We start from the raw sequence: 17,472 nt of genomic DNA, 5'->3' as shown, positions 1-17,472 counted from the left end.
TAACCTTTTGCTGCAGCATTGGTCAGTATATTAATAATCTTCAATTACTTCATAATAAAACTTTTTGTAGAAATCAGACTGTATAAATATGTATCCCCATAACCTGATTGATCACCATTTTGGGGGTATCAGGACTCAAACCCAGGACCTAGTGCTTGCCAGGCAGGTGCCATGCTGCTGAGTTATATCCACTTTGTTGAAATTCTTAGACCAAAATGAAAGCCTAAGATTTGTGAAGCAGAGGTTGTGTTTCTGATTTTTTTAAATAAAATTAATCCATTATATCCAAAGTCCTGTCTGAACATGATGTTTTACACATGATAAAACAAGGAAATATGAAAGGGCTGAGGTCCTACAGTAAATGATAAATATTGTCCACCAACTATTTGAAGTGGAAGTCTCAAACAAGTTCTAAGAGTTTCTTAAATTTCTCAAAACAAAATACATTTCATCCTAATTTGTTTAAAATTTCAGTCACTGCTATATAGTATGTGTCACTCCAGGAAGATGAAGGCGAGAACAGATAGTTAAAGGACTGAAACATGTTTGAGGTATTTGTATGTTCCATGCATTGGAAAATAACTTCTTTAGCCTTTAGATGCCACGTAGCATACAAGACTCGGAATTCAGTGAAGGACAACATCTGACTATCTGTGCTTTTGCAGCACATCACCTAGTATGTAGGAGGTACAAATACATTAGTCAATAGATCTCTCTAATAAATATGAAAATACAAAATAGCCAGTGCTATGAAAGCAAAGTATATAATCTGATGCTTTGAAAGAATGAGAGAGAGGGAGAGAGAGAGAGAGAGAGAGGCCACTGGGATACATGTTCGCAGAACTGAGTGCAATTAAAAAGGATTCTGAAATAAAAAGTTATGAGTAAGTAAAAGTGGAGCATGCTAATTAATAGAACTATATAATTCCCTATGGCAGAACAAGAAGAACTTAATGGTAATAAAAGCTATGAAGATAAAAATTTATTTGAACTGTAAAATGCAGTTAGTCAAATGATATGTTTATGTTATTCCAATGGCCTCTTCTTTTAAAGTGGGAAAACCGCCATCTAAGCATTAATTACTATCATGCCAAAGCACTCTGAGGCCTTGGAGTGCATTCATTGAGGCCATCGCCTGGCTATGGTAGTACTTTGGCAGTCTTTGTTTCAAACAAGAGTTAGTAAGATGTCTTACCATTTGTGAGTAGGAAGCATTCCTACTGTCCTTTCTGCTACTCTGTACAGTAAAGCCCCTGATCTACAGCAGGACTACCTAGATCATTCCTACATCTCTCCCCTCCCGCCCACTCCAGTCTCTTCCCAGGAGAGAGGGGCTCCAAGGTGAGAGCACTCAGGGGAAGAGTACTTACTTCCTTTCCTCAAGCAAAGCGATCTCCTTTTTGACCTCATGGTACTCTTCTGCTATTTGGCAGTGCTGTCTGTACACCTGCATGGATTCTGCAGAGCCGTGACAAGGTGGCAGGGGCTTCACAGACAAGAAACAGAAGCAGCAGTCAGTTCATTTCTTTGCATTAGGATGTTACCAACCATCCCACTCCACTGCTGGTCTTCAAAGGGAGATGGTTCACACGGGAGCAGCATCGTCGGTGAACACTGGGCAGGGTCTGGTTGATTCTGCTTAACTGAAGGTGGAGACATGGACTGACTCTCCCCACACACACAGCCCTGAGACCCACGTACATACCATGCACTGGAGGAAAGGTGGCTCTTGATGGCTTTGCGAGTCTCCCTAGAAATCTTCTTCTGCTTTAGAAAAGGGTATTTATAGGGAAATATTTCAGTTATCTGTTTGAATTGCCCCCATCATGGCTAGCTAATTCAGTAGCTGGTAGCCACTATCTTCCTCTGCAGAATAGAGTAGCCCCACGAGAAGGACTCTTCTGAGAAAAGCGCCCAACCTAGACAAATGCTACTCAGCTGGAAATAATGCTGACCAAAATTAACAAACCTGTATAAAAACCAAGCTCTTAATAATATGCTCATAATACAAGGCTATGAGAGTACAGATTTCTATTTCCCCTTTTATCCAATCCATGAGAGGAGAAAAAGTCAGCTCAGCAAACCTCTCTGAACACCAAACATGGTAAAAATTCTACTTCTAGAATGTTTTTTTTTATTTTTATTTTATTTATTTATTTTTTGAGTCAGGGTCTGGATATGTACTTCAGGCTGACCATGAGCTTACTATGTAACTTACACTGGCCTTGAACTCATGGTGCTCCTCCTGCCTCAGCCTCCCAAGTGCTGGGATTTTGGCCATCTGCCACCATTCTGGGCGCAGAGATTTTTTTTTATTTTTTTCCCATAATTTTATTGAGAAACAAATAGCAATGAGACAGTTTCAAACCAAATTGGTAGGACAGTTCCAAAAATTAACACATTGCATACATTCTTCCTAGTGGTTATTTGTTGTACAAGATGCAGACATGATATCCTATTTACAAACACTATTACAAATCCCTCTATTCATTAACAGAATGTAACTATATATCTATCCTAACCATTTTGAATACACAGGTACAAAATGGACATTCATCTGTATACCCTTTTTTTGTTTAGTTCCATCATTTGAATATTATAGGTGAGTTAACTCAGCAAAATATTCTAAAAGAGTCCAGTAGCCCATAATAGTATTGGGTCTTCCGCTTGACTGGCAATGTCAGAAATTGTTGACCTGAGTCCCCTACAGCTCAACATAACAGCATGTCTTTACTTCTTATTCTTCATTTTTATACTTTTCTGCTTGATGGTTAAGACCAAGATAAAGCAAGACCTATACAACAAGAGTTGTAGCATTTGGGTCAGAGATTATTTCTGAAGAACTAGCTTTCCTGAGTTTATGAATCTAATTTCTACATTAGCAACATGTGATTAAAAGCACTATTTTATAGGGACATGAATTAATTGTCACTTGAATAGTTTTCATAATCACTCTTTTAAATTATTTCTATATAAAAATATGAGAAACAAGAATTCATTGGTTTTGTGCAGTTCGGTTTGGTTTGGTTTGGTACTGGGAATTGAACTCAGGGCCTCACACTTGCCAGGAAGGCACTATGCCACATACTATATCCTCAGCCCAAACTCATTGTTAAATAGGCTCTTCAGTCCAACCTTTTCTTTACAGTAGTCTATACATGTAAACTATATGTCTGACCAACTCCTATTCTCACCAATTTTATATTAACATTTGAGAGCCATGAATCATTTATTTTCTTCCCTCATATTCTTCAAGGACACAAATTTCTTTGGGTGTCATATTTAGGGATCCTTGTCAGACAAGAAAATAGAAGGGAGACTATTATTAGACAAGTGGAAGGGAAGGGGGAGGGGAGGGGGCAGGGGTCCAGGGAAGAGGAGCAGGACCCTGAGCACAGTATGCACAGGAAAGCTTCCCCCCAAGCTGTGAACCTGGAGGGCGTGGGCAGCGGGAGTGCCTGCAAGGGGGTGACTAAGTGTGCCATGTACATGTGCAAATCTGCCAGAATGAAACCCCATAATCTGTACAGCCAGTGGGCACTAATAAACAATGAGAGAAAAAGCTAATGTTGTAAGACTGCAAAGCATATTGTTTTATTGATAAATAAAGTGATCTCATTTATTTATCATGAAACCTCAAGAGTAGAGATTTCTATAAGAAATAAAGGGGGAAGAAGGGTTAAAGAGCAGGGAGGTGAATGGAGAAAATAAAGTGAAACTAAGCTATTTCATGTACAGATACAAATTCCCTACTCTTAAGGTGATCATTATGCATATTTAAATGTAGCAATAAACTTAATTATTTATAAAAAGAAAATAAAACAAAATTGTAAATAGTTGTATGCATATATTGAGTTGTCAAATAAACCCCATTAATATCCACAATAAATATATTTATCACAAAAGTAAAAATTTTAAAAGATTTTCAAAATTCTGAGCAGGTCAGGGTCAACTTTATCTTCATCTGAAACACCGTTATCACCTAATTCATGTAAGATCTAATAATAATCATCTTACGAAGGCTCTTTCCCTGCTGCCCCACGGACATACTTGCAGCATAAACTCAGCCATGAGAACCATTACTCCTTTTCATATAGAAATAATTTGAGCAGTAGTGATCAGTAGTACTATGATCTACCTCATTCTTTGGGAGGAAGCTGCTGCCAAAGGAATTCAGAACTCCTGGATCCTCCAGTCTGTGTCCCAGAAACCACCGCCCACTCAACGAGTTTTCACCTGTTGCGCTGGCAAGTGACCAGGTGTAACAGGCAGCGGAATGAAAGCAATGTACGACGGGCTTCCTCGCCAAGCTGTTAAATAATCTGTGCCCTGTTGAAGCATTTAACTACTGGCAGCCTTAGACACCAGCCGCATCCTATCCCGTCTTTACAAATACCACACACGCCACACTCCATTCAAGTGAGACTCTCATATAATTTGCCACTTGCAAGGGCGTGAATCACAAATGTGGCCTAGGTGGCATGTGACAGCCAGAAGATTCCAGAATCGTGTACAAAGGCTTTGCATGCTGAAGGGACTCTATACAAAAGCAACTACAATTAAAAAAAGAAAAATTTAAAAATCGCATATGTATTTACGTAGGCAAGGGGCCCAGGGAGATGGCTCAGTGGAATAAGCACTTCCCTGGCAAGTGCAAGGGCCTGAGTTCAATCCCTGGTTCTGAAAAAAAAAGGATTTACGTAGGCATATTTCTTCCTTTCCTCCCCCATCCCTTGCTTGCCACTTTGCAAAGCGTTTTTTAATTAAGTAGGAAAATATTTCCTTATTTCGTTGGCCTTCTTAACTGTGGGAAATTTGAAGCTGAGTGACACGTTGCTGCAGGCACACAAGGGAAGAAAAGTAGTATTGCAGAGTATTTTTCATGTGCTCATAAGCTCTTAGCAGGAAGATTATGTAACCTATATGTCATCATATCTTCAAGCTCACCCACAATCAAGTAGTGGCAATTTAACAAGAACAAGCAGCCAGGCATGGAGGTGGATCCCTGTAATTCCAGATACTCAGGAGGCTGAACAGGCCAATCACAAGTTTGAGGTCAGTCTGGACAATTTAGGAAGACCCCATCTCAAGATTAAAAAAATAATAAAATAAAATTTAAAAGACTGGAATATTTCTCATAGCTCCCTGAATTCCAACTCCAGTATCAACAAAAAATACCAGCCAAAATCCTTAATGCTCGATGTTTCTGTAAGTAAAAAAAGAAAGAAGGAGAAGATGTCAGATATTACATCAGAATCTAGCTACAAGACCCTGTCTTTGCTCAAATCTGACGTATGTAATTTGGAACCATCGAGAGACTTCCAATTTTCATAAAAATAGGAAAGAGCAATACTGATTTCTTTTTCCAGTGAGAAAAAACATTATATTACACAAGCCACCATAACATTGTAAAAGTATCTCATTAGTTGCCAAAGACTAGAGGAAGGAGAAATAGAAAAATTGTTGTTGAATGGCTCTAGTTTCAGTGTTACAAGAGTATGATACAGTTCTGGAGTATGGTTGGACCACACTGTAAATATATGAAACACTGCTGAACTGTACGCTAACAAGTGACTATGGTCCTAGTTCTCTAACTTTTGCTTTTTTTCCTTTAATCACAAGAAAAAATTGATGCAAAAACTCATCTCATTAACCTTTCTGCTCCTCCACCCCATCTCTGAAGCATGATTAGTAGACTTCCACGTCCAAGACTCACTTCAGTTATACCTAGCCTTTCTCTCTCAAATTCCTCTATAATTAGCTTCCTTTTCCTCACCCTTTTATAATCTGAGCTATTCACTGCTAATCACAAGTGCCCTGAGCAAATCAAAGTGTCCTGTGGTCCACAGGAGAACAAGTGACATTATTAGACATTTTTCCTAGTCCAGGAAACTCTTCAAAGAATTCATTTGAATGCAAAGGATTCCAATCCTAAAAGAATTTCTGGTAAATAAAAATATTAAGATATTTAAGTTTCATAGCCAATGTAAAAATTCAAAATGTGGGCCGGGGAGATGGCTTAGTAGAATAAGCACTTGCCTGGCAAGCACAAGGGCCTGAGTTCAATCCCTGGTTCTGCAAAAAAAATGAAATAAAATAAAAATCCAAAACGTAGGATAATGAGTGGCATGGCTCAGTGAGGCAGAAGGCTCTCCTTTTGTGACATAATTATGCAGGTAGATAGCATCACCAGCTCCTCATGGAAGATGATTCTCTTCTTAAAATCTCTCAAAATTGTAGATAATGGATGACCAACAGTGTTTGTTAAATAAAAGTTTCTGCCTAAAGAAAAAGATTTCTAAAATTTGAGCACAGAAATCAGGTTTCAGATTTTAAAATGGAGCTACCAAAGGCTTAAGTAATGTGTTGTCTGAATTAATCATTAATTGTTAATTAATTCACAATTAACCATTTGTGAATTAATCAATAGAGCACAGATCTGAGACACTGTATAATACCTGTTTCAAGTGAAAAATGATGCAATAATTTAAAACAATGCCCACAGTAACCAATTTGAAAAGCTTATTTCAATTTTTATTGCTTGATTTTGACCATTTGTGTTAGAGCAATTTTCATAGTTAAAACATTGTGAGAATGGAAGAGCAATAAATAAATTCCTTGGGTCAGTGATTTCACATGAGGAGGAGAAAATTTCTTTGTTTTTTTTTTCTATAATTATGCCATGTTTCCCACACTGGATATATTTACCCCACAGTCTTACTTAAAGAATGAAGTAGTGCATCCAAGGAAAAGAAATCCAAAAATAGTTGACTTGAAGAGTGAATAGGTAATGACATTCTTAAGGCTGCAGAGCATAAATTCTGTGTGAGCACAGCAAAGAGTTTCAAATACCCTGTGTCTGGTCTACTAGAGAATACAGCAAGTCCTACAGAGGTTAAATGAAAATAATCTCTTCACAGAGTCTAAAGCCAACTTTGAAACACACTTCTCCAAGACACAGATTGGGGCTTAGATGAGGTCAGAGCCTAAGAGGGGCACTTCCTCTTCACCCCCTTTCCTCTATCTCCACCTCCTCCCACGCCTGGGCTGCCCAAGACTGGAGCTTTGAAGGCTTCAAATTACTTGGCAGTGGAGGAAGCTGCTACTATCTCTGGTATCCAGCCCAGTCCTCAGGACCGATTTAACAAGATGAGGTAAGAGAAGCCACAGGGGCCTATTCCAAGAATGCCGGTTTGAGTCTCACCACAGTATCTCAGCCATCAGTGTGGAGCCAACTCCTCCCAAAGTGGATTCTGTCCTCTGGGAAGGGCCCCGTGGGAAAGGACCTGACCAAGCACCCCTCAGAAAGGGTAAAGCCAGTTTAAGCATTCTGTTTTATGCTTGGCTTCTTCAAATGCTACTGGTCCCATCAACTTTTAAAATGTACAATTTAAATTTCCTGTCCCAGCATCCTACACAGAAGCTATATTTAGGAGCTTAACATTCTACAGTGGTTGAGCAGACTTTGTATTTATTCCTTGATTCTCAGAGTTACCTATTTTGGGGGGCAATAGAAGTGCCTGGCTTAAGTTTATATTGTATTTTAATGTCTCAAAGTTAACAGGAATAGTTCATTAAAATTAAGGAGAAAAATAGTCCAGACTAATTCTGATCATTAGAAATGTATTATCTTGGAACACTAAATATTTCTAAATATTTTAATTGACATTTCTATAGTACCTGTCCTGTACTTCAAGTAGCACTACTATTTGTACTACATAACTATATTACATTGCTGTAAGGTCTGCTTAATAATTTCTGTTGATGTAAACTGTGAAAAGGGGAGGTAGGATAACTCAAGCATAGCTCAGACTTTTCCAACTAGACCTATCCTAATGACCACTGACTAATTCTCATCAATAGTAATAATTAAAGGTACTATTGTAAAGCTCCAAGTCACTATATGCTTTTTGTGGGCTCAACACAGGTAAAGGCAACTGTAACATACTTTAAAATGTGCACATGGAAAAGAAAATAGCCCTTTTCAGTGCTTTTTCAGAGCCTTTTCCAAAGTGTTGTCATATGGATGACAAAGATCACGGTAACAGAATTATGGAGCGCAGAGAGTTCACTTCCCACCATGTTCATTTCCCAGACAACAAGCAATACATTGGTCTAAGACTTAACTGAAGTTTCTGGGGAGGCTGCTTGGATAACAAGATATTATTGTACTCAAGCAAAGCTATGAAATTATTTGTGGAGCTGACATCAGTTTCTGGACTTATTAAACTCTGTCTGAGAAAAGGCAAGTTCAGTGTGTACCACAGACACCTGTTACTGTCATCTCCGATCAGATAGGAGGGCTTAGGAGGGCTTGAAGTTATTGCTCTACTTAGGTTGTTTTTTAGGCCTCGTTGTTCACAAGGTACACTGGTTTGATGAAAACGAGAGAGTAGCAGAACTTCTACTCCTAACTCAAAAATTCAGAGACTATTGTTTTATTTCACTTTCACACATAGAGATGTTACTTGTCCTTAAGTATTTTGCCCAATTAACAATTGCACCAGAGAAAGAAATTTACATTAACTGATTAGTTATTTGGACAAACATTGTGCTAGAACTACTCATTCCTGTATTTAGTTCCAAAAACAATGGAAGATAGATATAGTTATTTCTATTTTGCAGTTGAGAAGGGTGAGATTTTAAAGAGAATAAATAACATACCACAAGTTACAAAGATACTGTGGAGCTGAAACCCAGATCCAGGTCAGTCTATACCAATTCCTGTGCTCCAGTGACTATAATTCCAATGAGATTGTTTATTTATTTGTTTATTTATTTATTTATTTATTTGGTACTGGGGGTCAAGCTGCAGACCTTATACTTGCCAGGCAGGCACTTAAGCCACTGAGTTATCTCCCTATCTCTCTGGCCCTAGGTTATTTATTACAATTTACTTGATACCATGTGTTTAACCACATTTATCAGTCCACATAGCTTTGGGCTCAGATATAGATTGAGTCACAATTCCCAAAAAGCACAACAGTCTCAAACCATAAGACAGTATTGGCCTCGACCCAAACTTTGGAGATGATAAAGAATTTTACCATCTTTCAGAACTATCTTTAATTACTTCTTTTCCAAATAGGAGGAAGCTAAGATAAAGAAAGTAATAACTTTTTTATTTATTCTTCAAGTGGACTTGGGTTGAAGTCCTTTTTTCTAACTGTAAGACTTAGACAAGCTATATTCACACACTGCCCCCAGTGGGCATGGGGAATTTAAAAAGCTAGTCCTAAGAAATAAATCTGCATGAAATAAAATTAACCTTCCACCTGCCCATGCATGGCCCTCATGAACATTATAAAGAGACATTCATTTTAACACCTATCTTACCCTAAGGTCTCTTGTCCAACAATTTGCATTAATAGAGACATCAAGAGAAATGTTTGTCACTGCTATTCTTGCGTGAGGCTGTTTTTGGCTTTTATGAAAATAGAAGCATCATGAATTACATGCTCAAACATGTCCACATTCTTGGCAAAGCAACAGAAAAATCTTGGGGGTCAAATCGGTGATAAAATATCTACCAAATATTTTATAGCTGCACTTTATAAATTACCAAAGAATGTGCAATGGATACCAGAAAGTCAGAACAAATTTTACAAGGTTGTTCTAGAACTATATCATGGCAACATGGAAATCAAATGCAAAAATATCTGCACCTTTCAAAATAATTTAAGCAGCCCATTCTGTCCCCAAAATAGTGTGAAGGAAAAGAGGAGAATACCAAATTTGTTTAGACCAAATGTAAGCTCAAAATTCTGATCTGTAAAGGGGAAGCATTAAGGTGAGCTTATATAATTATTGCACGCATCAAGTGAGATCATACCTAGGAAAACATCCCTTGTCTACTCGAAAGGTTTGCAGAGAGCAGACCTGGCAATAAAAATCTGGCATCATCTTTTTCTCTCATCAAGTAAAAAGGCTTCAGTAGAGGTAATCAAGAGTCAGTTCATCCTCAAACAAATGTGACCACCCATAAGGCATTTCATATACCTTTGTAATCCAGCTTCATTCTTCCATAGTGGATTATGATAGTCAGTAAAATATTCCACGAGCCATTATTATGATGGAAGTACATGAGATTGACTATACTATAAAGATAGTCTGCTCCATGTACTGGATTATATTTCCTTTGTATACAAAGCATTTTCATTGCTTTTAATACACCCAGCTACCAAATGGTTCCAGTGTATGTGTTTTATGCTAAGCATGGAACTTTGAATTTGCTTTTTTGATATAATTTTCTATGCTAGCTTTCCCCTCCTGGTCCTTACTACCTTGCTGTTTTTAGTCATTTATGTCCTGTAATGTAAACTAAAGGTTAACAGCAAAAGCTCTGGACAGAAGCAAGGCTAATCCAGTGTCTTGACAGATGACCAATGCATGTAACACACTCAACCCTATGCTTCACTCAATAAACAAGGATTTACTTAAATGTGTTTAGTTGCAGGGTCGGTAATGTTCTCTCTGTTCAGAAAGAGATGGAGCAGTACCATATCTGAAGGGGAGTGGAGAAATAATCAAAACCCCTGAGCTAGAAACTACCCTCTCAACTGTCTGCCTCATTAAAGATCAATAAAGATGAAATAGCCTTGTTAGAGTAAGATAATTAAATATATTTAATTTCCAATATATGTCAGATAAAATTAAAGCTATAAAATTCAAATGGACCCAGAGATGCTTCAACAGAAAAATTATCTGGGTAACTGTTCAGGGTGCTGTGAACCCTCTGCAGATGATCCACAAGCCAGGGAAAACCACTAAAGTTCCCAAAGGAAAAAAAAATGTTTTATTCTAATATGAAAAAGGGGAATTCAGGGTCTGTAATTTGATGAGGGAACAAGAACACAAATACGTTTTCTGCCATATTTTCAAAACATGTCTACTCCTCCTCATTTACATCTTATTTTCATGATAATAAAATATCTTTGAGGTAACAACACAAGAGGGAAAAGCAATGAGTGAGAGGGACAATAGTATTTTATGCCACCAGCAGCACTCAGACAGCCCCTGTGTGAGGACAGAAGCAAAGCAGGGAACATGTACAGAGTGAGCCTTCAGGGAGAAACAATAGGGGCTGGGCTACACAGCCTTCTGTGCTGAGAAGACTCACTGGTGGAGAAGAGAAAGAGCAGGTAGATGTCAGGAATGGGGACACTTGAGTCAAAGACCCTGCATGAGGGATAGAAAATCAGCTGATTCATAGATGCAAAGGAAATTTTAGAGGACTACAAAACTGTCAGTGGGCAGCTGTGTGGTAATTGCTATAACCTTCCCATGCCCTACACCACCTTCAGTGCCACCTACAGAGCTAACAGTGCTCTATAGAGCAGCTTGAGGGTGAAGGGCCGTGGCAATGCCCAGAATTGCTGCGCAGGTGAAAATAAGGGCTCCTCCGAGAGCCCAGGTCACCCTTGAGTTGCTCCCCAGTGGTTTTTATGAACCACCCAGAAATGGGACATCAGCCCTTCCAACCTGACCTAGTTGCCTCCAGGCTTTGAACTTGGTACACCTGGCCTGAGATAAGAACTGAGACAAACTAAAAGGAGCGCCATCTTCATTTGCACAAGGTGAACTCATTCTTGGTTCTTCCTCAAGAGCTATCCAGCAACAGGGCTCCCACATTCAATAACTAGAACACCAAGCAGACCCAAATTAAGAAAAGCTATTGGGTATAGGATAAAGTTTAAGCCTTTCTTTTTATATATTTTTTCCATAATTTTATTGAGAAACAAATAGCAATGAGACAGTTTCAAACCAACTTTGTAGGACAGTTTCAATAATTAACACATTGCATGCATTCTTCCTACTGGTTAATTGCTGTACAAGATGTGGACTTGATATCCTATTTACAAACACCATTAGAACAAATCCCTCTATTCATTAAGAGACTGTAACTATATATCTATCCTAACCACTTTGAATACACAGATACCAAATGCACATTCATCTGTATCCACTTTCTTTGTTAAGTTCCAACATTTAAATATTATAGGTGTGTTAACTCAGCAAAATATTCTAAAAGAGTTCAGTAGTCCATAATAGTATTGGGTCTTCTGCTTAACTGGCAATGTCAGAAATTGTTGGCCTGAGTCCCCTATAGCTCAACATAACAGCATGGCTTTACTTCTTATACTTCATTTTTATACTTTTCTGCTGGATGGTTAAGACCAAGGTAAAGCAAGACTTATTCAAAAAGAGTTGCAGCTTTTGGGTTTTATAAGGACAGTGAAATCCCCTCAGGATTTATCCTGAGATCCTGGACCTCAGATTGTAGAACCTTTGTCTGTGCCAGCCATGTGGATGAGTCACAGCCATTTCTTGGCCAATGTGCTCTCTGTGAAAACATGAGAGAATGTTTTCTCTCCATGTGACTCTCCTTAGGCACACTCTATATCATTGATCACTTTCCTCTTTGGCCCCATAATCTCCTTGATCAGAAAATTTGGGACACTACCGAGTTACATGACATTACAGTACAAGTTCTTATATGTCCTGAGTCTTGATTGACCTTGGAAGGCTAGGGCCAAAATGTTGGCTTTCCTTGTGGCCCTCCTTCTTCTCTAATTTTGGTCTGCAAATAAAGTTTAAGCCTTTCTAACACAAAACTCCAAAATGTTCCAGAATCCAAACCTCTGTGGTTGTTGATATGATACTACAAGTAGAAAATTCAACTTTTAACTTCTGTCATGGGTTGTAGTCAAAACACAGGCACACTAACAATGTTGTATATAATTCCTTCAAAAGCCAGTGAGGTGGTACAGACCTATAAACCCAGCACTATGGAAGAATGAGGCAGGAGGATCTCAAATTCAAGTGTGACTTGAGCGACTTAGTGACTTAATGAGATCACGTCTCAGAATAAAAAAATATTAAAAAGTGGGGGATATAACGCAGTACCAAGGCCCTGGATTTAATCCTCAATACTCCAAAGCAATTAAATAAATAAATAAATAAATAAATATCTATATGCTATGTACATGAGGTACATGTGAAACATGAATGAATTTTATGTTTAAAAATCATCACCCAAAAATCATAACCAAAATATTACATTATATACAAAAATGATCAAAATCCATAAAAATCTTAAATATTTCTTATCCTATGCATTTTGTATAAGGGACACTTAAACTATACACAACATATCATGACCTACTGGAAACTAAAAATTGCAGATTCTTCCTAAGGGCTTTCCAAATCAGTATTTAGAAGGGAAAAATGACAACCAAGTGAAGCATCTATGTATAGAATTCAAGAGGGTTTTTTGTTTGTTTGTTTGTTTGTTTTTTGTGGTTTGTTTGTTTGTTTGTTTGTTTGTTTGTTTGTTTTCAGAACTGGGGATTGAACTCAGGCCCTTGTACTTGCCAGAGAAGCATTTATTCTACTGAGCCACCTCCCCAGTCCCCTCAAGAGTTCTAAAAAACAAAAAGTTCTACTAGAAAAGTTTTTCTAGAAAACACAAGCCAGACACATAAGCTTATACACTGCATGGTCTCTCTTATCTAAGAAGCCCGAGGTATTCATACTGAAAGAGGAAAATAAAAGATGGATCATCAGAACTGAGGAGGTAGATCTTTTGTGAATCAGAAAAGACCAAGAGATGGACATTGGGAATGAGAGGAGAGAAAAAGGGGAACTAAAAATATTAAGACATGAAACACATGTATACCAGCTCCCCACGATGAATGTAATCACTATACACTGAAAGCATGTACAATTATCAAAACAAAAATAAATGATAATCCCATTTGTGTGAGAAAAAAACACAACAATGAACTCCCAATAATTCCATTAAAAATGGTCAAAGGACTAGGAAAGGCAGATAGTACGAAAGGAGTAATTCTATTCTGGACAAACATAACAAGTTGTCTCTGCAGAGCTTTTATCATTAAATCATTAACCCAAAACAAAGCCAAAATCCAATGGCCCACAGATATCCACTGCAAATGACAGCAAGGACCACCCTCTCCCTGGTTCCTGAATGCCTGGGTCTACAGCTGGCTGATACTACTGGTGTTTTGTGTACTGGTGTCATAGTTAGGTAAACAGGAACGTTCATGATGACTTCAGGCTGACTTTGGAGTACTAGAAACACCAAGTATTGGTTGAGTTAGGCTACTTCCTTGCCCACTATATTGTGAGACACTGAAGAAAAAAGCAGAAAGGTTTGAGAAAAATCCTTACCTGTAGTTGCTGGTCTAATTCTGGAAAGACCAAAGGAATGGAGTCTTCAGAAGTTGTATCATCTAAAATACAAAAATAAAATGATTATTCACTAAAGAGACCTTTGTCTCATGAAAGCTACCCTGCAGGACCAGCCTGACACCTACATAGTGAAACTACCTGTGCAAATAGGTTTTTGTTATTTTCATTACTTCAGCTGGGGACAGATAGTATGGAAAAGACAATCTTGTTGATTAGCTATATATACAACAGTGTGAAGAATGTAGCTGGTCTGAGCAGAATTTAAAAAAAACACAAAAATGGACTCCTCAAATGTCCGGTCTGGTAACTCTCCAACTAAGAAGGACTACTAGTGTTTCAATGCAGCCACATTAGCCAAAAACAAAAAATATGATCTGCAGGAAAGTGTTTTAACAAGGTGCTAATGAGGTGGCCAGAACAACCTCCACAGCCCAAAAGAACATGTTAGCGAAAAATAGAAGGATTAGTTCTTCTCTGAATGACGACAAGTGTCACAGGCTGTGATGATTTCATCCTCTGCTCTGACCACAAACTGCCACTAACAGGCAGCTCTCTAGGCACCCTTTCTGGGTTGCAGCAGGGAGCAGGCAGCTATCCAGCTATCTCAAGGAATAGATTGGCAACACAGCTCTGGTGCTCAGCACAGCCCTAGTGCCCAAAGCCCACAGCTCTGGATCAACTTGGGCTATGAAGGGCCATTTGTTTCCAATCACTGCCATGGTACTTGACTCTGAGAATATAACAGAGAACACACAGGAAGAATAAGTTTAAATCCAAAGCAATTTTCAAATTATGATAAGCAATGAAAAATAATGGTTTTTATACTCTCACTAACATAAATATATTTATACTTATCAACTGATTTCAGTTCCTTTTTAATTAAAAGAAGTGACAAATACCACATTCAGTGAAGAAACAACAGTCGTGCTCATTTGTCATAGGTAAATTTTGGAAATAACCCAAATGCCCATCATCTGAGGAATAGATAAAGAAGGTGCGGTATTTTTACACAATGGAATATTATTCAGCTTTAAATGAGGATAAATTTGAGGCTTTTATTGGTAAATGAATTCAACTAGAAACTACACTATTAAGTGAAATAAATCAGACCCATATGTGCAAACATTGTATTGTCTCCTTAGTGTGAGAACCTAAAAGAGAAAATAAAATCTGAAGGATACAATGGATTCTTGGAGAAGGGAATGAATTTATTCAACGGGAAGGAATTAACTAATTGAGAAGGACTGGGGAGGTAGTAGGGGAAGGAGATTTACCTATGTATTTAGGATGGTCTGGACAATTTGTTTTGTCTCCTTTTTTCAATTCTTTGACCTTTTACTCTTCTTAATGTCTTATATATTTCTTTAGTTTTTTCTTTGTTCTCCCAATTTTGAATGCCTATATCTGATAATATGAACAACTAGTTGGAAGACACTATTCATTACAACAAATAGTGTGAAATTCATATTATTTTGTTAAGTGAAGTTCTGTATCACTTCTAATTTTTCTGTTTTAATACTATTTTGTACTCTTTTTAAAAAATAAAAAAAAATTAAAAAAGAATAGTGCTGCTTTTGTGTCCTTAGGGGAGTGGTCTCAGGAACCTCCAAAATCCCAAACTGTAAGAATGCTCCATTCCCTTACCTAAAATAGAGAAGTATTTGCATTTAACTTGAGTACATCCCTCAATACATTTGAAATCATGGTTGGATCACTTCTGATACAATATAATTGCTAAGAGTAAATGCTTGATTATATTGTGTAAGAAATGATGACAATGGCTGGTGAGGTAGCTTGGGAGTCTAAGCACCTGCCTGGCAAGCACAAAGACCCAGATTGGCCCCTGGTATTTCATGCTGTGCTGGCCCCGGAACCCAGGGTGAGCTTGTGGGCTACCAAAATCAGGCATCATCTCAGTGCTGGGCAGGCTGAGACAGGAGGATCACTATAAGTCTGAGCTGTGTAGCAAGACCCTGCACCAAATAAATAAATGAATGAATACATAAATAAGAAATGATGATAAGAAAAAGATTGCATATATTTTTACCTCAGACACAAGGCTTTTTTCAGGTGTTGAATTTGCAGGTGCAGATCTTACAGCTATGGAGAGGCAACCACATTCTCTCCTACTCACTAATAGGACAAAATAAAATGGAGTATAGAGGCACTTGTGGGTTCTTAGGGTCTATATATCTTTTAAAACAGAATATTAACAAAAAGATCATTTAAACAAGGACAGTGTTAATCTCTGCCAAACACCTTAAGAGTCTTGTCATTTAATGGCATTTCGTACCTTTTTAATAATACCCTCATTTAAAAGTGATCTAATGCATGATTGTTTTTTAAAACCAGGGATCAAACTCAGGACCTTGCGCTTGCTAGGCAGGCACTTATGCCCTGACCCTAACGTGGTTTACAACAAGGACAATTTGAATCCATTTTGTACTTGTGTCTGTGCCTCCAGGTGGTTACCCACTGACTGCTGATGCCTCTCAGCATTTGTTTCGCAGAAGGCTTAATCCCCAGGCCCCCTGAACACATGCTTTCTCCTCAGATCAGAAGAGACAATCTCTAGTCAATCACTGTGGCCTTTTAAATTCTTTGCAAAAAAAAAAAAAAAACAAACAAAAGCAAAACTACTCACTTGTGGCTTCTGACCCAGTATAGGGATAGCCTTCATTATAAAATTGACACTCTATCAATTTGGGTTTAGGCCTCAGGTACATTTAATTTATTTCGGTACAATTTCAAAAACCTAGACATCATGACTATTTTAGTTCATTGGGTTCAAGACCAGAAAGATTTGGCACAGGTAAATGGGAACATATTATGCCCTGGCATCCCAGCCCCGATGATTAGGCAGGCAGGCACTTCCTGGAAGGAGAGACCACTCTGTTAAGTACAAGTGCAGACAGGGCATTCCAGAATTCTAGAAGACACCCAGGAATGGAACTCCGTGCTTCCTGAGACTTAATCCACCTTGTCCTCTGTGAAGTCACACTCCTTCCTGCTTAATTAGAAAAAGGGGGCAGGGATGTATCCATTTGATTTACTATGGAAGTGTAAATAACAATTATCGGTATGACCCAGAATTAATGAGGCTCACGATAGAAATCTATTCATTATTTCTAGTCACACTATGCCAAGGAACATTATATGTGACCACGATGATTACACTGTTGATAAACGAAAATTTAAGATTGAATCGCTCAAATTGGAATAAAAACCTAATTGACATAAAATAAACACATACTAGAG

General features: G+C 38.1%; 1 protein-coding gene across 2 annotated transcripts in view; it reads right to left on the bottom strand.

The window, feature by feature from the left end:
• The window catches only part of Map3k7cl (MAP3K7 C-terminal like), a 43,954-nt gene that overhangs the window by 13,041 nt on the left and 13,441 nt on the right, over positions 1 to 17,472 (bottom strand). For both annotated transcript variants that reach the window (XM_023706577.1, XM_023706576.1), the window contains exons 4-5: positions 14,194 to 14,255; positions 1,371 to 1,486 (exon numbers count right to left, since the gene is read on the bottom strand). In XM_023706577.1, coding sequence (XP_023562345.1) covers positions 1,371 to 1,486; positions 14,194 to 14,255 — 178 coding nt within the window. The remainder of the gene's footprint in view (positions 1 to 1,370; positions 1,487 to 14,193; positions 14,256 to 17,472) is intronic.

This window comes from Octodon degus, unplaced genomic scaffold (genome assembly GCF_000260255.1).
Source record: "Octodon degus isolate 3935 unplaced genomic scaffold, OctDeg1.0 scaffold00264, whole genome shotgun sequence".
In the NCBI taxonomy this organism is placed as follows: Eukaryota; Metazoa; Chordata; class Mammalia; order Rodentia; family Octodontidae; genus Octodon; species Octodon degus.
This window is presented reverse-complemented; position numbering and strand designations above follow the sequence as displayed.